General features: G+C 51.2%; 2 protein-coding genes and 1 pseudogene across 7 annotated transcripts; 1 reads left to right on the forward strand and 2 right to left on the reverse strand.

Annotated features, from left to right (window-relative positions):
- Positions 351–17,560, forward strand: SYS1 (SYS1, golgi trafficking protein). Of its 5 annotated transcripts, XR_001919079.1 has the most exons (5): positions 353–531; positions 747–988; positions 2,406–2,473; positions 16,642–16,833; positions 17,450–17,560. XR_001919079.1 is itself a non-coding variant. In XM_018057923.1 (4 exons), the coding sequence occupies exons 2-4, from the start codon at positions 827–829 to the stop codon at positions 17,454–17,456; spliced, it is 237 nt and encodes a 78-aa protein (XP_017913412.1). In that variant the 5' UTR covers positions 351–531; positions 747–826; the 3' UTR covers positions 17,457–17,558. The 5 variants fall into 5 exon arrangements, 4 of the variants coding, with proteins under 4 accessions (XP_017913412.1, XP_017913413.1, XP_017913411.1 ...); XM_018057923.1 differs by lacking the exon at positions 16,642–16,833 and having other exon boundaries at positions 351–531; positions 17,450–17,558; XM_018057924.1 differs by lacking the exon at positions 17,450–17,560 and having other exon boundaries at positions 16,642–16,900.
- Positions 10,668–15,647, reverse strand: TP53TG5 (TP53 target 5). Its single transcript, XM_013968863.2, has 3 exons — positions 13,686–15,647; positions 13,353–13,483; positions 10,668–11,655 (listed from the first exon to the last, which is right to left on the reverse strand). The coding sequence occupies exons 1-3, from the start codon at positions 13,758–13,760 to the stop codon at positions 11,166–11,168; spliced, it is 696 nt and encodes a 231-aa protein (XP_013824317.2). The 5' UTR covers positions 13,761–15,647; the 3' UTR covers positions 10,668–11,165.
- Positions 17,451–18,525, reverse strand: LOC102174582 (annotated as a pseudogene). Its single transcript, XR_001296437.2, has one exon. The product of XR_001296437.2 is annotated as a 60S ribosomal protein L12 pseudogene (transcript).

A 20,498-nucleotide genomic window follows, 5' to 3' on the forward strand; every position in this document is an offset into this window, starting at 1 on the left:
GAAACAGTGGCAAAATCATGTGTGGACTTGCTGGCTGGTTCATTTCAAGCTATCCCAGCCTTTAACTAGGAGAAAGAAGATGTTGGGAGTTTAGGCTGAAAACGGAATGAACGTTATCATTTCGTTAACTCCCAAACATCTTTCCCTCGCCCTTTGTCACTCAACTGTCTGCTCTCGCCGCCCTCTTTTTTTTTTTCTCTCAACATTCTCCTCTAGAGGGCAAGCAAGCTCTACGTTCTGTTGCCATACTTCCGTTCGCCTTCATTTTTTTCTTGCGCGCATGTGCACACTTCATTTCCGGGCTGCCCTACTTTGTTTGGCACCACGCCTGCGCAATCTCAGCCCCGCCCCCTCCACCCCGGAAACGCTTCCTTCCTACGCAGCCACTACAGCCGCTGCAGCCGGTGGACCTTTGCCTCTCTAGGCCGGTAGGGCCTCTCCTCCATGGTCCTGACTGTCAGCACCGTTTCGGTAGCCAGTCGGTGCGGCTGGGCCGCGCTCGGACGCTTCGGATCCTCGAGACCGTAACCGGTGAGTGAACCCCACAGGAGCTCGAGGACGAGCGGGGCCTGTGCAAGCTGGAACGGGCAGGGTTTCCCCTCACGCCGGGAATGGGTCTGTCCGCCCCGACCTCCCTCCCGCTCCCGGAATGGGCTCGCCGCCTCCATCCCAGTCCCTCCTCCCGGGCGGGGCGACGTTGTCATGGTGACGGCGGGCTGGCTGAGGCCAGGCGTGTGTCCTCGCAGGTGCAGGTGCGGCCCGGGGCCCATGGCGCGGCGACGGCGCTGACCCGGGCCTGGGCGGCGGCCGGGCCCCGGGGGCCGGCATGGCGGGCCAGTTCCGCAGCTACGTGTGGGACCCGTTGCTGATCCTGTCGCAGATCGTCCTCATGCAGACCGTCTATTACGGCTCACTGGGCCTGTGGCTGGCGCTGGTGGACGGGCTGGTGCACAGCAGCCCCTCGCTGGACCAGGTGTTCGACGCTGAGGTAGGATCCGGGGCTGGCGCGGGCGGCGTTTCGGCCTCACTTGGTGATCTGACACTACCAGGCTCTAGACCTGGCTGGACCACCTGACGCTGAGGAAGTGACTTCCACTTCTCTAAGCCCCAGGATCTCGGGTGCCAAATTGCGGCGGGGGGAATGGGTAAAAGAGCATTCGTGGAGGTATAGTGGGAACTGCCTGGACTTTGGAGTCAGGCCTCTGTTTAAGTTACACGTACTAGCTGTGTAACCTGGGGCAAGTGTTGTCCTCTCTCTGAACCATCACTTTTCCTGTGTGCAAAATCATGAGACAGCTAGCAGGAGGCCGTGGACTGCAGTACACAGAGCTTGGCTTTGAATTCAGAATGCTTAGTGTCCAGCCCAGGCTGAAACATACCAGCTGTGGGATTTTGGGCAAGTTGCTTCATTTTTCTGAGCCTGTTTCCTCTTCCAGAGTGAAATAATCCTCAGCAAAATGGTATGAGACCCAGAGGGGCCTGGGAATAAGAAAGTGCTTTGTAAAAGTGTAACGGAAGGTGAAGTGTCAGCTTCACAGAGGCAGATATGGTATGTAGTAATAAGAACAGTTCTTGGAGCCAGGAGATTCTGGATGGAATCTTTTCTCCTGCTTATCCTCTGTGTAGTCGTTGGGCAAGTTACTGTCCCAAAAGAGGTAATAGTAAGCAAGCTATTATCCAAAAAAGGTAACGACAACAGTAATAATAATTTTATGAGGTTATTGTGAGGATACTATGGAGTAATGAATGTCACTGTTGCATGCTGAGAGAGTGTAGATGTTTGGTATTCGATAGTAGTGTAACAATAGTGATGGAAGCTGCATACCCACCAGGTACCTAGTAGTATCCTCTTAGGAGGCTCTGTCCTCCTGAGAAGGACATGTGCAAATCTGAGGCTTTGTTGAAGAGCTATCTCATGCACACTACCTGAATTCTAGACCAGTAGTTGACAGACCTTTTTGTAAAGGGCAAGATTTTAGGTCCAGCTGCTCAATTCTGCCATTATAGCACAAAAGCAGCCATGGACAATACTAAGTGAATAGGTGTGACTGTGTTTCAATAAAACTTTATTTACAAAAATAAGTCCCTGGCCCCTGGGGCCATAGTTTGCTGAACACTGTTCCAACTTTTATGCTGTTTACTTACTGTATCACTTTGGGCAAGTTACTTAACCTCTTTGGGTTTTTATTCCTTCTTTGTAAAATGAGGATAGTGATCCTTTCCTGGCTACTGTGATGGATGTCTGTAAAAGCAGCTTTTTAGAAACAGGCTGCCTTACAGACGAAGGGGTGTATTGGCTTCTCTGGTCCCGGCAGGATGTTTGTTCCTTGGGGGGGGCTCCTGGAGCCTAGGGGCTCTGCCAGTTTTCTCCTCCAGCATGTTTCCATTTGTGATTTCCCCTTCAGATCCTGGGCTTTTCCACCCCACCAGGCCGGCTCTCCACGATGTCCTTCGTCCTCAACGCCCTCACCTGGTGAGTATCACCAGTTTTCCTGTCCAGCTTTTGGGGTCTTAGCGCTGGAACTAACTTTCTGAATTTGGACCTGACGCAGGCTGGCACTTGTTCCTGGGTAGAGGTAGACGGACGTGGGTGGCAGAGACCAGTTCTGGGACTGGCTCCCTCATAGGATTTCTTCCACCACTGTTTTGACTTGGCTGGAAAGCTCTTATGTTACTCTGAGCATGCTGCCTGGGGACAGCTTCCCTCTCAGATCACTTCCCTGATGTGGAGTGAGGTAAGGGAGGGATTGGACTGGGAGTCAGGAGAACTGGATTCTATTCTTGGCCCATGCGCCATTAGCCAGGTTCCTGCCCTTCTCTCTGGGCGTCAGGTCCTCACTTGCATGCTGAGGACTTGGACTGAGAGGCGGTCTAAGCGAAGTGATTAAGAGCTTAGGTTCCAGAGGCTGACTCACTTGGCTTTGACTCTCAGCTCTACCACTAGTCTAGTAACTGTGGACCAGTTAGTCTGTCTAAGCCCCAGTTTCTTCACCAGTAAAATGAGGCTAATAATATTGCCCACCTCATAATGGTAAGGGTTTCACGAGTTCATTCACAGGAGGTACTTAGAACAGTGCCTTGCACATTGCTATTCTTGACCTTTCACTGGAGGTTGAAAACTGGTGGGGTGACTGTGACCTGGATTTGGCTCCCAGATATGTTCTGTTTGACTTACCCAGTTGTCAACCCACGCAGGGTGTTTAAGATGTTTTTTTCCACTTAATTGAAAATCAGGATATTTTATATTAAAAATCTAGATTTCTGGTGTCTCTTAAGAAAATGGGATGATCAGCCAATTCCAGGCCAGCCTTCTAGCCTGGTGGTTTGTCTCGCTTTAGGGCCCAGTTTAGATGGAACATGTCTGCTTCGTGGTGCCACAGCCCTCCCCAGTCTCTCGGAGCCCCTTGAGTGGCAGCTGCCCTGATCGTCACGCTCATACTTTTTCCTCCTTCCCCGCCTGACTTACTCTCAGCACTACCCGCCGGGCTCCTCTGGGCATCTGACAATGTAGCCCCTGCCTCCCACTTCTCTCGCTTGCTTCTGACCCCTGTGCTGTCATCCTGTCCCCGCACACTCCCCCAGATAAGCTAATCGAAGGCCAGGACAACCCAGTGACAGCTCACTGCCGTCCTCTCCCCACAGTGCCCTGGGCTTGCTGTACTTCATCCGGCGAGGGAAGCAGTGTCTGGATTTCACGGTCACTGTCCATTTCTTTCACCTCCTGGGCTGCTGGCTCTACAGCTCCCGTTTCCCCTCGGCGCTGACCTGGTGGCTGGTCCAGGCCGTGTGCATTGCACTCATGGCTGTCATCGGGGAGTACCTATGCATGCGGTCGGAGCTCAAGGAGATCCCCCTCAACTCAGCCCCGAAGTCCAGTGTGTAGTGTTGGGTCCTTTGGACACCCTGCTGGGCACTTGACCACCCCTCCAACCCCTTGGGCTGCTCGGACCACCAGATGAGGTCCAGCCCAGGCCTGAGAGGAACCTGGGAAATGTGAAGTCTTGGTTGGTGTGGGGGAGAGAGTGAGGCCCCCGTCAAGAAGGTGGGTAGCGGGGCAGGATCAGAGCTGCAAGAACCACCTCTGTCTGCGGAAGCCTTGGTGTCTGGGAGGTCGGCGTGGGCACCTCTTTCAGGGTAATAGCAGAATTGGAACCATGTCACTCTTGAGCCACCATACCTGTCACCAGCCTGTTATTTTAAAAAGGAAAAAAAAAAAAAAATCAAAGATAACCGATCGGAGCGAACCACTCTTTTTAGCCACCTGTCTTACCTCCTGGGACAGCAGTTACATACCTTTTCCACGTTGCCCTGACTGCAGCTGTTCAGTTGGAACAACCCTTGGTTTCTGGATCCAAAGCCACAGAGATCTAGGTGCCCAGTAAGTAGCAGGCTGCTGTCAGGCAGAGAATGGCAGGTGGAGGCATCAAGCAAAAAAAAAAAAACAAACCCAAAAAACGCACAACCTGTGTTCTGCTGCAAGCATGCGTGCACATGCCCCTGAACCCCGTGACTCTGGTTCTCTCTACTGGGTCCCCACCCTCCTGCCAGCTTTCCACATAGTGGGCCAGAGGACCCAGAGAAGAATCCCAGCATCGCTGCCCATCTCGTGTTTGACCTGGAGTCACGACCTGTTCTCTAGGAATGACCAGGCCCTCCAGCTCCCACAGGACCTCCGTTCTGGTGGTAGTTCCCTTTTCCTGCCTTATTTGGAATCCCACAGTGGGAGGGAACTGTGAGCGCCCCAGACCCAGGGAGCCCAGCCTTCCAGCTTGAGGTGTACTTGATTGTACTGAAGGAGATAGGAATTTGCTACCAAGGTATTTCTTTGAGGTGGAGTGTCCTCTGTGAGGGGGCTTGCAGCTGCCCTTCCTGTGTATAGAAATACAGTATTTTCCACGGTTCTGCCTGCGCTTTATTTTATAACGCCATGCTTGGGACTGGGAGGGGTCAGCACAGTCAGACATTCATTAGAGCCAGGAGCTATTAAGAATTATTAGGCCACCTTCCAGTTGGTTAAAATATGGAGTGCAGGGAACTCCTGTGTCCCACCCCCACCCCACCTGTAGCCTTCCTGCTTGGCCTCGGGTGACCGCCATGACTCAGGACGCCTTTCCTACTTGCCGGTGATTTCTGACTGTGCCCAGTGAAACGCACTGGTCTAGACCCAGTTCCTCCTGGAAACCGCTGCTGCTCCCCTCGGGCCCTCCGTAGCCTCCCTGAGCGAGCTGACGGAGTTCCTCTTTCAGAGTTAGGGCTACGTAGATGGGAACTTGTGCCATCTCCCCCAGAAGCCTTTCCAGCCTCCTGGCTCCCAGCCCCGCAGGATAGGAAGTGGAGGCTGACAGGATGAAAGCTGAAGAGTGAACATGCTCAGGCAGAAGCTGGGAAAAGGCTCGGGTGAGGCGCCTCAGAAACAGGGTGCCCTGGCCAAGCAGGGAGGGAGCGGGTTGTTAATGGGCCGCTAATCCTGGCTGCAGAGTCCAGGAGGTGAGACTGGGCTGAGATGGCTTCCCCTGTGTCAGTGGGTTTCCCTCAGACACCAGAGACTCCACAGGCAGGTGACTCCCTTTATTTTGAGGAAAGCCTCCGAGCCCTCATGTCCGCCGTGGTGGTGGCTCCGGCTGTGATGGCACACCTGGACTTTCCCACAAGGGCTTGTGACACCCCGCCGCATGTCTTCTCTGATGACGGGTCTCTGCCCCCAGAGTGTCAGTTGGATCTTTTTTGGAAACTGCCAAAAGTCAGGGGAGCCAACGTGTTTTTTTTTTTTTTTGAATAATGACTAAGCTGCTACTTTACTGAGATGTCAATGAATTCTAAAGTGACAAAGCAGTGTCTAGAGGCAAATTCCAGAGAGGAAGTAATAGCATCCACTGAGTACAAGAGATGTCCAACAGGAGACGAAGTGCTGTACGTCTCCTTGCTCACTTAATCTTCCTGACAACCTTCCGAAGTAGGAAGTATTGGGACTTTCCCTGGGGGTCCAGTGGTTAAGACTCCGCACTCGCAGTGCAGAGGGCACAGGTTTGATCCCTGGTTGGGGAACTAGCGTCCAATATGCTGCTCGGTGTGACCGAAAAAAAAAGGTAGAAGTAGGAAAACCATCTGTGTCTTACAGGTGAGGAAACTGTAAGGAACTTGCCCAAGGTTACGTTAGGAGCTGGCAGACAAGGATTTGGGTTTCAGTAATGAAATTAGTAAACTCATTCTGAAGACATTAATAGTCAAGAATGTTTACATTTTATTGGTTAAACAATCTACTTTGTAATCATACTTTCTCATCCTACTGTATTGTTGTAAATACTAAGGATGTAAAAAGCATTGTAAATATTACTTGTTTTCCAAGAAAAACTAATAGGCAGTACATTAAACATGGCCGCAGATTTTCAAGTGAACATGAGGATGTCAGCAATGTTTTTATTTCCAAAGGATAAAGAAGAATACCTAGATCAGAAAGTTACCTCCACCCGCCCACTGAGTTGGTGTAGCTGTTGACTTTGTAGGGGTGTGATGGCTAGACACCCCGTTCTCCCCGTTCACTACTCAACTCCAGCTATTTGGAGAGAGAAGTAGAAACTAGGACATAGCTGGTACTCAGACTAGTTTATGAACTGAAAGAAGGATGGTAAGGGAGAAAGGGATGTCTACCTCAGAGGATGCCTCTAACCCCTAGTTCTAGGCAGGCCTGTCCAGATCAGAGCCAAACGGGGGCCAGAATGGCTCCGGGAGTTGGGGTGGAGGGAAGCTCCAGGTCCCCTTGAGTCTGATGGGAGGGACAATTAAAACAGGTTAACTTCCCCTGGAAGATGAGTCTTACACTCTCTTCAGGGACTCCCCAGATCAGGGTAGCTTCCTCCTGGCATTCCTAGAGGGCAGTCAGCACTTAGCCCAGGGACCACAGAGCCTTAGGGGCTGGGGCAGTAGGGGCCAATTCTGGGCCCAAAGGAGAGCGGCCTTGTGGAGGGGGAATTAAACGCTGCTGCCTTGGAGGACTTCCCTGGTGGTTCAGTGGCTAAGACTCCATACTCCCAAGGCAGGGGGCACAGGTTTGGTCCCTGGTGGAGGAACGAGATCCCACATACTACAACAGACCTGGCTCGGCCAAATTAAAAATACACATGTATATTTTTTTAAAGCTACTGTCTTGTTTGAGGTTTTCTGTAGGAAAGTAGCAAAGGGTGATGAAACAGTACTGAGACAAGGGGTTAGAGAGAGCTGAGAGCTTTAATCCTTGTCCTGCCTACCTGGCCAAGCCAAGGACAATTCTAGGGGGCCCGATGTTAGAAGGCTTGAGAGAGCGGCCGTGGAGTGCCCGGTTAAGTCCTGGAGTCCCATTGCTAGCTCTGAGACCTGGGACAAGCTACTTAACCTTCCCTGGGTTGAACTTCCCTGGCTTTTTGTGAGGGTTCAGTGAGATGTCATATGTAAAGCACTGTGCGTGACATGTAAGAAGTGATTCATGAATCTAAGCAGTTGGGATTAAGGCACCACGACCCCCTCCCCATTTTGCAGAGGAGACCCCTTTCTTCAGAGCCTTGGCTGTTAGATGGGGGACAGGACTGTGCCCATAACGTAAGTACAGCAACAAAGTATTGAGCCCCTATGTGCCGCGTGCTGTAAAGTGACACGTTTCTAACTTAATCCAGTGACAGCCCACCAATGTTTTCCCCATGATGCAGACAATGAAACAGGTTTAGGAATAAACAGCTTTCCTCAGCATCAAACAGCTGATAAGAAGCCAGGCCTGTCTGCCTCAGCAACCTCGTCCCCATTTCATATTCCAAACATGTTTAAATAGTTCATGGCCCACATTGGGAGAGGGGCAGCCTCCAGGATCCAGATGCTATTTTAGCAAAAGGTTGTGAACTTGAACATAAGGTTGGCTTTTTAAACAAGCAGCTGGTTCCCTAAAGGTGGGCAGTTAGCCAACTGCCCATAAGTGAGAAACAGGGCCAGTACTGGCCTTGGGGCTTTATTATGACAAGGAGGCATGGAAAAAAGGCCAAATGTTCAACATCCTGCAAGCTAATTTCAGCTACATCAAGCCTGATTTGCTCAGAGCCCTCTGGAATGGCTCTTTTTATAAACAGATGAAATAGGCTCTCAGAGATCATGTGACTTGTTAAAAATTCAAACACTTAACATTTTTCCCTAGTTAACTGTTGGTTGGCCGTTTCTCCTGTAGTCAGTTTCTGTATCTCCGAGCTCATTTGCAGCATCCTGACCAAATCAGGATCTAACTGAACCCTGAAGAGGAGCCTCAGGTTGAGGTCGTTAAACAAAGGGAGAGTGGTAGTGGAGAGACCCTGGTTCTGGGATCATGGGAGGCGGGTTGCCTGAGCCTAAATACCAGCAGGTAGAAGGGATAAGGCTCCAAGGCCAGCACGCTGGCCATGCTGGGTCCCAACCAGCCTAGGCACACAGGCTCCTGTCTGCTCACCCGACGGCCTCCCCATGGGCCGCTCAGGCCCAGCTCTGGCTCCCAGTTGGGCAAAGCAGAAGTTGTCAATCTCCCCTAGGCTCAGGGCTTTTCATCCCCTACTTGGGGCTCCCCGGGGGAGGGTTCGAATGAAGATTAGTGCAGCCCCCTTTGCCCCCAGGGTTGGTTGGTTGATTAGGGAGTGAGTTACCCTGATTGCTCACTGATAGCCCGTTGGTCAGAAGGTTACTTGAAGTTTGACAGGATGGAAGGCACTTGGGAGAAAAGGTTGAGTAGAAGGTTGATGGGATTGATGATGCCAGGCAAGGGAGTCGAAATGGGGAGTACCCAGGAGTAAGGCTGGAGTGGGCATGTAGCTTGAGGTGGGGGTTGCAGGAATGGAAGTTGTGTGGAGGGATAGGGGCGGGATGCCAGGGACGGGAACGCTGCACCTGGTGACCACAGGTGGGGAACAGTGAGGTACAGAGTGGTCCCATGCCAGGCTGTCTGTGGTGGCCTGGTTTCCGCTGATGCCCACCCCAGGAATACTCAGTCACAGTGCTGGGCCCCAGTGGGGAGGAGGGATGTGAACCTGTGGATTCAGTGGGAGCCTCTCCTGTCTTTCCCCCTTCCCTCCCAATTTGAGGGTCTCCGTCACTGCCCTGACTCCCTGGGGGTGGCCCTGCTGCTTCCCCGAGGGCACCTGCCTGCCTCCAGGGGAAGACAGAGGATGACAGTCTTCATCCAGAGAAAGCCTGGGCCCCCTCAGTTTTCCTCTCCCTAACGGCACATCCAGGGCCCTGTGGCTCCTACTGACAGCGGGTGTAACCCGACCGGACGTGGGGTTGGAGGATGGATGTGCTGTGTCTGTCACATGTGAGCAGTGAGACAAAAAAACAATTCCTGGCCTGACTGGTGCTTCCCGGGACCCAGACGGGGCACGGTTCGCATTTCCAGCTGACATCTACTGACATCGGGCGCTGTGATAATAAGGGCGCAATGCACGTGTTTGACAGACTGGATGTGATGTTGCACCTTTTCCCCTTCAGAAGGTGGAATGAGGAGCAGCCAGGAGGCCTGGTTTAGAGCTCTTACCGTGCCACTTCGCAGGACCGTCCCATCTCGGAGCCGCAGTGCTTTCCTCCTCTCCTAGCCTTGCAGGGCCATTGTGAGTCACCAGGAAGCACACAACAAACGTTCCCCTTCTATGACTTCATGGAGTGCCCTGCTCAGGAGGCCAGCTTGCAGAGTGGGGGAGGGGAACAGCCCACTGGCTTCTTTGATTCGGGTTCTACACTGACGTTGGAGAAGGCAATGGCACCCCACTCCAGTACTCTTGCCTGGAAAATCCCATGGACAGAGGAGACTGGTGGGCTGCAGTCCATGGGGTCGCTAGGAGTCAGACACTACTGAGCGACTTCACTTTCACTTTTCACTTTCATGCGTTGGAGAAGGAAATGGCAACCCAGTCCAGTATTCTTGCCTGGAGAATCCCAGGGACGGGGGAGCCTGGTGGGCTGCCATCTCTGGGGTCACACAGAGTCGGACACGACTGAAGTGACTTAGCAGCAGTAGCAGCTACACTGCCATCGGGGACCTGGGGACAGACTGAAATGACCCTGAAGTAGTGATTCACACCCCCACCCCAGTCCTTATCTTGTCGGAGAGTCTCTTTCCTCCATCCTGTCCAGCCCCAGAAAACCAGGCAGAGCCAGTGGCATTTGGGAGATTTTATTTGTAGACTTAGGAATTCTCCCGCCCTACCCTCCCGGTCCATGACTGTGCCATCTCCCGCCCTCTCCGCAGCACACCTCGGGCTCCCATCCAAGGTCACACCTGCGAACAGAGACCTCAGCATCAGTTGGCGGTTAAGACCACCCCCAGGGGGCGCTGCAGGCCAGGGAGAGGGCTCGGGGACCAGGGGCACTGTGACGCCCAGCCCATTGGAGATGCCAGCTTTGCTGATGGGGCAGCCTCCTTTCAGCTGGACCCCCAGGCCTCTCACCCTCTTCTTTTCTTGGAAACTCAGCAAAGGGGCTGAAGTATTTCTTTTGCTAAGAAACTTTTTTTTCAGAGTAAATCCTATTTGTGGTTGGTGGTGGTGCTGGTGGTGGTTTAGTCCCTAAGTGGTGTCTGACTCTTTATGACCTCATGGACCAAAGCCCACCAGGCTCCTCTGTCTATATATGTTTCCCAGGCAAGAATACTGGAGTCGGTGGCCATTTCCTCCTCCAGGGGATCCTCTCGACCCAGGGATCGAACCCAGGTCTCCTGCACTGGTAGGGGATTCTTTACCGTCGAGCCACCAGGGAAGACCAAGTCTTATTCGAGGCATGAGTAAATAAAATAGAGTGTAGAGCAAAGAGGGGATAGGGTGCAGCAGAGCCCTGCTTGACCTCTCCCCTCTTACCCCAACGTTTGGAAATCCCTGGACTCATTTCTCAATGAGATTCTGAACCACAGCAGTTTGGTCTCTCTTAGGCCTCTAGGCAATGGGTGCCCCGCCTCAGGACCACGTTTCCCAGTGTCCTCCTTCCCCAGAGCCCCTACTGGGGTCCTGAGAGGTCCACTGCCCTGCCGCATGGCCTTGGTCAATGGCTTCCACCTCTCTGGGCTTCCCTCTCTGGGCAGAAGGTTGGGCTTCCCAGCACCGACAGCCACAGCCCCCAAGACTCTGGACCCTACGCCCCCTGGCTCTGGGCCCAGCTCGGGGCCAGCGTTTCACCCTGGCCTGGCGGTGGAGGTGTCACACCTTGTACCGATGGACCATAGGCATCTCCAGTGACGCCGAGCAGAAGCGGGTGCAGCAGCGCTTGACCCAGCGCAAGGCGGAGGATCTGCACATCACCCGAGGCCCTGGGAGGTGGACCCGTGTGGGCAGCCCCTCAAACCAGACCCGCTGGTTCACTGTTTCCGGCTGCTTCACATCCTTCACGGGAGTTCTGTCCTGGTGGGTCTTCCGGAAGATGACTTGGGGGTCCCCAGTGGGAGGCTGCATTGCCTGGGCTCTGGGACCCGTGGTCAGGCCGTGACCCCTCGATGTCGTCGGGGCCTCAGGCTCCACTTGCTCCTCTTTCTGTGACACAGCTTCCTCTGCCCTGGGCCTCGACTCCTCACGCTCCTCAGGCTCCCCTGTGAGCTTTAATTTTGTGGAGTCCAGCTTCTGGTAGGAACACCCAGCCTCCTCCTGGAGCTCTTTGTTATTTTGTTCCACTTCATCCCAGGCATTATCGTACCTGGCAGGGAGAGGAAGAGCAGTCAGCAGCCTAGGACCTAGGCTCTGGTCTTCCGCTAGTCCTGAGACAGCTGCGCTGCCGCTGGTTCAGGGGGCCTGTCAGGAAAGCCACACAGAGCCCGGAAAGAAGCTTCTCCACCACTCAGAAGCCTTGCGCCTGGGGGCAGGGGATGCGGTGACAAGCACTGGCAGAAGGGATGTGAGAGGCTAGAAAAGCCTATGGCAACGGCTAGCAGTTAGGACACTAGAAACATGTATTACCTGCATCGGCCACTAGGTTAGGGCTCTGCCTCTGGATTTCAGTTGATGGAGTGGACTGGTCCAGGTTTTTTTTTTTTTTAATTGTTTTCTTGTTCCAAGACATCTTAGAAAGTAGCTCCAATGGACACCCCCCCTCATCCCACCTCACTTCTGGAGGGGCAGGATAGCTTCCTCTCAACAACACAGTTGGGGCTTGGGGCCCATTAGGGCTGGCTGCTTTAAAAAGGGTTGGAAAACTCTGGGACTAGATGGTCCTGACCCTTTGGGCTCGGTGTTTCCTGATCTCCTGTATCGAGGAGGTCAACTTAGAGGGAGGAAATCAGAGGGGTGGAGTTTGCCAGAGGTGTTAGACTTTCCAAAAGGGTATCTGTCACAGACTGAAGTCCCCTGCAATGTGGCCACCCCTTCCTAGGTGAGCACGTGGTGGGAGGGAGAGACCTCACGCTCAGGGTTAGACAATACTGAGGACAGTCACCGGCCACCGCTGGTTGGGGGCCCACTAGGTGTCAGGCCCAGGACCCTCACCACAGTCCTGCAAGGCCGAAAGAGGCTTAGAGAACACAGGCTTTGGAGACATACTGCAGTTCAGAGTTGCTTCTGCCTCTTACTGTCTGTGTCATTTGGGGCAAGAAAGGTGTCCTGTCAGAGCCTTAGTTCCCTCATTTGAAAACAGATAATTCTGTCCACCTAGTAGGGTTTTTATGGAGTAGATTAGGTGGGAAAATGCTCTGCAGGGTACCTGGCCCTTGAAGAGTGAAAGTGAAAGTCACTCAGTTGTGTCCGACTCTGTGACCCTATGGTCTATACAGTCCAGGGAATTCTCCAGACAAGAATACTGGAGTGAGTAGCCTTTCCCTTCTCCAGGGGATTTTCTCAACCCAATCCACAGAATTCTCCAGGCCAGAATACTAGAGTGAGAAGCCTTTCCCTTCTCCAGGGGATCTTCCCAACCCAGGGATTGAACCCAGGTGGATTCTTTACCAACTGAGCTATCAGGGAAGCCCTTAGCAGGTGCCTTATAAATGTCAGCTTTCTTAGTGGGAGGGAGCTTGGCCTCAGCAGGATGACTAGTCTGTGGGTAAATCTGTGGGTGGTGATCAATTGGGAGGGGCAGGAAGGGGGCCCGCTTGCTCAGAGCCCCAGATGGTAGTTAGTCCCATGATTGGATGATTATGACCATACTTATGACAACAGCTCTGATTTCAGCTGGGAACAGCTTCAAATCCTAGCTCTGCCACTTAGCAGTTCAGTTAATGGAACAAGTTATAGCATCTCTTGAGCCCCAACTCTCCATCACTAAAATAGGGCTACTAAATGGCTCCCTTTCTCCCAGAGCCTTATCAAAAAGCGGGTTTCTAAACTCTTTAGCACAGTGCCTGTTCCTAGTAAAGACGGCTATTGGGCCCATGATGGGGGCCATGGGTGGGCCAAGCTCACCCAGAGGAGAGCCCCAGGATCTTTGGAACCCTGAGCAGTGAATTCCAACACCTTCTGGCCAGGTTATGCAGTTCTTGGATCCGAGGGTTTGAGCTTTTGAGCAGCTTCAAGAGCGACAAGTGTTTTAATACCTGCTAGGGATGAAGAGACAGAAAAAAAGAATTGGAAGCTTCAGCTTTCTTGGGATAGCCTCCCAACCCCCACCTGGAGTTTGGCTCAGCTCAGCTCACGGTGAGGCCGGTTGACTCCTTCCGGGTCACCCATGGCAGCCCCGAGCAGCATAGTGTGGGGGCTCAGGCTTTCTTTAGTGGGCATCTAAATGCGGCATCTCACCATTTTAAGTCGGTTCCGTGCGATTACTTTGCTGACAGGCTGATGTATCTTGTCCTGTGGTTCCTTAGATTGCATCTGACAGAGAGAGGGAAAGAGCAGGTGAGGGGAAATGCTAACACAGGATGAGCCCCCTGAATGCCCGTTAATGCCTCTCCACTGGGCTTGGGTTGATAAACCGTAGACTGTGATTTTTGTCACCTTGGTTTGGGGGTGGAAATGGGGAGCCTGTTATAACTCTCTTGACCCCCTTCACCTCTCCCCCTCCCCCTAGGCAGAAAGACCCCCACCCTGGGCGTGGTTGGATGCTTTGTTGAGACCTCCACTAGATCCAGACCCAAGTCCAACCTTGGAACCCACCTTATTCTTGGGCCTCCTCTTTGTCGATGGACGCATGCTGGAGCTGTGGCACATATTGGACAGATGGCGCAAGACTGGTACCTGGCCCTGCCTGCGCCTGTCTGCCCCCAGCTCAGCCCACACTCGGGCTGGGCGTCAGGGTGCTTGTGCTGGTGCTCCCAGGGAGGGGGGCTGTGACATCACTGAAATGTGTGACAGTGGCAGGTCTCCAAGGAGTATGTGTGTGGCAGGGGTGGAGGGTGAGAAGGTGACTCCTGTCTGTGCAGATACCTGGTGGGTGCCAGGCAGAGGCATACACTGTCACTATTTCCCTGCAAGGTAGGAAGATTCTCCCCCACTGTTTTTAATGAAGAAATCAGGGCTCAAAGAAATTAAATAATTTACTCAAGGCCAACACAGCTGGAGAATGGTGGAGCTGGAAACATAAGGTCTGACAATCAGCCCGCGAAACCTGGTTCTCACCTGTGCTCATCTGTTCATTCATGTCATACATGTTCGCTCATGTGCATCTGCTGTGTGTCCGGTGTGTTCTAAGTGCTGAAATAAAAAAACATTCTGCCATCAAGGAACTTACATTCTAGTGGAGAAGAGACAGTATGTGTTCTTGTAAAGATTCAATAATGGGCTGTCTGAAACAAAGTATGTGTATGTGTGTGTGAATGTGTGTTTATCATAAATTTTACTGAAAGAAATCTAAAATAATAAAATTCTACAAATACTCTTATTGTGAATCCCGTAGGGCCAGTTTACTCTTACAGTATACTTTTCTCAAATTTTGCCTAACTCTTGCATCCATAGTCAACTTATGGTTGTAACTGATGAACAGGTATCATTCCAACATGAATGTTGATGTTTTCATTCATACTAAAGAGTAAGAAGAAAGTGAAAAAGTGGAGGAATGAAGATTTTGGAATTCATTTCTCAGTGATGCGATCGACTTGCTTACTGTCACTGGTTTCAAATACTGGGAGTATATTTGCTCAGCCTTTTTTGGGTATGTGTGGCTATTTACAGTGTATAGGCATACCTCAGAGATATGGCGGGTGCAATTCCAGACCACTGCAATAAAGTGAATTACCAGAGTCTTGGTTTCCCAGTGTATATAAAGGTTACACTATACTGTAGGCTACTAAATGTGCTGTAATAGCATTATGTCTGAAAAATGTGCATACCTTAATTTAAAAATACTTAATTGATAAAAAACCCTTATCATCATTGAGCCTTCAGTGAGTTGTAGGAGTAACATCAAGGCTCGCAAGTCACCGTAACAAGTAGAATAGTGAAAAGGTTTGGAATATTGCGAAAATTAGCAAAATGAGACACAGAGACGTGAAGTGAGCAAATGCTGTTGGAAAAACGGCACTGATGGACTTGCTGAATACAGGGTTTCCGCAAACCTTCAGTGTGTGAAAACCTCACTCTCTGTGAAGTGCGGGAAAGTGAAATACCATGAGATCTGCGTGTAACAGCTATAGACAGGACACAGTTACATTATTAACGTTTCCTCCATGTGCTTTAGCCACCAGATGCACAAAGTCAACTCATTGGAAATGACCCTGATGCTGGGAAAAGATTGAAGGCAGGAGGAGAAGGAGGTGACAGAGGAAGATATGGTTGGATGGCATCACCAACTCAGTGGACATGAGTTTGAGCAAACTCAGGGAGATAGTGAAGGACAGGGAAGCCTGGCGTGCTGCAGTCCATGGGGTTGCAAAGAGTCACATGACTTAGTGTGACTCACATGTCACAAAGTCACATGACTTAGTGACTGAACGCCACCAATGAACATTTCCTCCATGGTGTTCTTAAGGCTAGACCAGAGGTTGGCAAGATAGTGAATACGTTAAATTTTGCAGGCCATGTAGTTGCAACTGCTCAACTGCTCTTGGAATGTGAAAGCAGCCACAGATAAGGAAATGAGTGGGCCTGACTGCGTTGCAGTAAAATTTATTTACAAAAACAGTGGGCTGGATTTGGTCCAGGACCGACTCCTGGCCGAGACGATCAATAGGACAATAAACCCAAACCTGATTCGTCACACTTACTGATTTCTGTGGTGTAAATACTTCAGCCTACCAGAGTGATGCCACTGAATGCAGATTTGAACAGAAAGGCCGTCACCTCCGTTATATATTACGTATTTCTACCATATTTTTACAGTCCTAAAGATTCCCAAGATCATAGATAGTAGCAAAAGGTGGTAAGAAATTAGGAAGTGGTAAGTTTGAGCACTTTCCATCTTTGTTTTTAATATCATTAACTCGATGAAGTTGGTATGATATAAGTTTTAATGATCGTGTTGCATAACGACCAGCCAGTTGAGTTCCTAAAAATGTCACATGCCTCTGTGAACAGCACGTTCCTGTTAATGTTAGATGGAAAGAAGTGTGTGGAGAGAAGTAAACAAGGTGGACGGGAAATGGAGAACAAAGGTAGAAAGTTTGCTGTATTAAAAGGGATGGGGCTTCGCGGGTGGCTCGGTGGTGAAGAATCTGCCAGCCGCTGCAGGCGACATGGGTTCGATCCCTAACCTGGGAAGATCCCACGTGCCTCAGAGTCTTTAAGCCCGTGCACCGCAACTACTTTACTTGTGTTCTAGAGCCTGTGAGCCGCAACTACGAAGCCTGCATGCCCTAGAGCCCATGCTTCACAAGAGAAGCCGCTGCAATGAGAAGCTTGTGCAACGCAAGTAGGAAACTTGCCACAACTAGAGAAATGCGGGTGCAGCAGCAAGGACCCAACACAACCCAAAGGATGGACACTGCTATATTTGAAATGGATAAGCAACAAGGTCCTACTGTACAGCCCAGGGAACTCTGCTCAGTGTTCCGTGGCAGCCTGAATGGGAGGAAGTTTGGAGGAGAATGTATGTGTATGGCTGAGAGTGTGTATGTATGGCTGAGTCCCTTCGCTGTTCGCCTGAAACTATCACAACATTGTTAATCGTCTATCCTGCAATACAAAATAAAAAGCTTTTTAAAGAAGAATGGAATAGGACCCTTCCACTGACAAGATGGCATGTGAGGAGAGACCCAAAGGAGGTGAGGGAAGTGGGGAGAGCTAGTGGCAGAAGGTGAGGACAGAGACAGTCCTGGTGAGGGGCTGGGCCAGATGGTGGGAGATTTGAACAACTCAGGCTGCTCTGAGTAATCTGCCCACCTGGCCGCATCTGAATAATCGGAAGAGCTTGTGACGTACAGCTTCTCCCTCACCACCCACTCTGTCGGCCAGTTTGATACCCAGCAAGTGTGGGAACCAAATCCACACCACACCCAGATGGAGGTGCATTCACGTGGGGTGCTCACCTCTGCCTTTTAGGGGAGGTGGGCCAAGACCAGACTACTGCACAGCTTCTTTTTTTTTTTTTGGTTGTCAAATAATCCTTTATTTTTCTTTTTCCTTTGCAGTTCTTAACTAGCTGGGCACTCCACAGCACCACTGTTGATGTCATCTATGATGTCATGAGGGTGGCAGCCATCAACATTGCAGCCCACAGGCTGGGTGATCTCTTTAATGGTTCCAGAGAGTTCTCCATCTAGAGACTGATGCCACATCTGCTGGGCAGTGCTGACGATCTCATCAAAAGTGATGGTTCCACTGTGCTTAATGTTTTGCTGCTTCTTTCTCTTGGTGGTTCCGTGAGGGCTTTGATGATCAGGGCAGAAGCAGAAGGTACTACCCTAATCTGGGCCTGTCTGTTCTGAATGGTCAGTTTCACTGTAATACTTGGACCCTTCCAATCACCAGTTGCCTTGGTGATGTCATCACCAGCCGTTTTTGGAGATAGACCCAGGGGGCCAATCTTGGGGGCCAGGGCAGACATGGCACGGACTTCCCCACCAGTGCACCAGTGCAAAAGGTACACGACTTTGATCTCGTTGGGGTCAAACTTTGGCGGCATGGTGAAGGCGGCTGGTGAACCCGGATTCGGGACGATTGAAGAAAGTTGCACCTTTGCCTCCTCTGAGCTGAAAGCTGAAAGCTGCACAGCTTCTTATATGTCCACGCCCTTTCTTATTAGGGCGGAGATGAGTGGGTGGTAAAAACAAAAAAAGATGCTGTGGGTCAGAAAAGACACAAGGAGGCGACTTTGGAGGGAAGGCCAGGCGAACACCCCACCCCTCCCTCCGCCTGCCTCAGTCCTCTCCGGCTCCTCCGCCTGCTCGGGCTTCCGTCTCCCAGTCAGCATGATCGCAGCTCGTCCTGGACTCTGCTGGGCTCTGCTGGGCTGCATCAGGATCATCTGCACCTGCCACCTCGGCACCAACAGCTGGGGCCCTGCTGTGCGCCTTCCTCTGAGCCCGGGGAGTGGTCCCTCCAGAACATGGGCTCCTCAAGGGCAGGGATTTGGGGCTGTTCTCTTTATTGCTAACCCCCCAGAGCCTTAGAAGAGTGCCTGGCTGACAAGAGGTACGCACTAAGTATTTTGTGAAAAAATGAAAATAAACGGCATTTTCTATGATAAGGGTAATGGTGAGCGGACTGCTGGAACCCTAAGGAGCAGCGTGGGGAGGCCAGGGAAGTCTTCGTAGAGATGGTGACAGATAACAAAGAATAGGGTTGCCAGGCAAAAGGCTGTGGGGCTCCTGGATTTTCAAATTACAGGTGTGGGAGAGAACTGTGAAGCGGGGTATGTGCTGGAATAGAAGGTAGAAACCCAGAGTGACGGCAGCCAAACCTGGGGGAGTGAGCCAGACCGGCTCCATCACAGGCTGAGAGGCTTGGAGCCGGTCCTGAGGGTCAGGGCCTTGGGAGTGTTCCCAGGCGACGGGGCTTGAGTGGGCCCTGGCAGCTGGCCCGGCCGCCTCCGCGTTCTGTTCCAGCCGGTTCTTTTCACACCATCACTCCCTTTCCTCCCTTCAGAAGCTTGGGGGTGCATCCCCAGGGGGGGCAGTTTTTCTCTGTGACCAGACGTCATACCCCAACAATGGCTCCTAAAGCAGCACCTCCCTATTCAGTCTTGTTCATCTCTTCCATTAACACGGTAAAAACCATTTATGGGCAGAGCGATACCCACGGACATGTAGCTGGTCAGCCTTCTGGATCACATCCAAGGCACTTCAGTGAGAAACCACCACCCTCTCTTTTTTCTCTTAGTTGTGGTAAAATACACATAACATTGACCATTAATCATTTTAAGTGGGCAGTTCGGTAGCGTCCAGTACTTTCACATCATTATGCAACATCACCACCATCCGTCTCCCAGACTCTTCATCCCCCAAAATGGAAACTCAATACCTGTTAAACGACAGCCCCCCATTCCCCAGCCCCTCAACCCCAGCAACCACCATCCTACTTTCTGTCTCTATGCATTTGACTGCTCCAGGTACCTCATGTGAATGGAATCACACACCATGTGTCTTGCTGTGATGGTTTATTTCACTCAGCACAATGTCCTCAAGGTTCAGCTTGTGCCAGAATTCCCTTCCTTTAGGGCTGGATACTGTCCTCTTTTAAGTATAGACCATATTTTATCTGCTCATCCATCGGTGGGCACTTGGGCTGCGTCCACCTTTTCGGCTTCCGTGAATAATGCTGCTATGAACGTGGGTGTGCAAATATCTTTCCTCAAGACCCTGCTTTAAATTCTTTCTGAGTATAAACTCACAAGTAGAATTGATGGACCATATGCTAATGCTACTTTTAATTTCTTGAGGACCCACCGTACCGTTTTCTGTAGTGGCTGCACTATTTTGCATTCCCACTGACATTTCAGTTTCACCACATCCTCACCAACAGTTGTTATTTTTCATTCTTCCTTCTCTCCTTCTTTCCTTCCTCCCTCCCTCCCTCCCTCTCTTTCCCTCTCTCCTCCTTTCTTTCTACAACAGCCGTACTCGTGGGTATGGATCTAGTCTTTTTTGTGGTGGTTTTGTTCCACAGTGTGTGTTAGTCACTCAGTTGTATCCGACTCTTTCTGACCTCACGGACTGTAACCTGCCAGGCTCCTCTGTCCATGGAATTCTCCAGGCAAGAAGACTGGAGTGGGCAGCCATTCCCTTCTCAAGGGAATCTTCCCCACCCAGGGATCAAACCCAGATTTCCTGCATTGCAGGCAGATTCTTTACTGTCTGAGACACCAGGGAAGCACCTATATATGGTAAAATTCACCCTTTTTAGTGTGCAGTTCTATGATAAGTTCTTGTTACTGTACAAACACCACAGTCAATGTGTAGAATGGTTTCATAACCTCCCTAAGTTCTCTCGTGTAATCTATTTGTAGTTAACTCCTTGTCCCACCCACAACCCTGGCAGCAACGAATGTATTTTCAGTCCCTATAGCTTTACCTTTTCCAGAACATTATATAAATGGAATCCTATAGCTTATAGACTTTTGAATAGAATTCATTCACTTAGCACAATGCATTTGAGATTTACACATGTTGGGCATATCAGTGCGATATCACAGCCAGGAGATTGATGTGAACAGGATAGGCAGACCTAACTCAGATTTTG

Source organism: Capra hircus, chromosome 13 (assembly GCF_001704415.2).
Source record: "Capra hircus breed San Clemente chromosome 13, ASM170441v1, whole genome shotgun sequence".
Lineage (NCBI taxonomy): Eukaryota > Metazoa > Chordata > Mammalia > Artiodactyla > Bovidae > Capra > Capra hircus.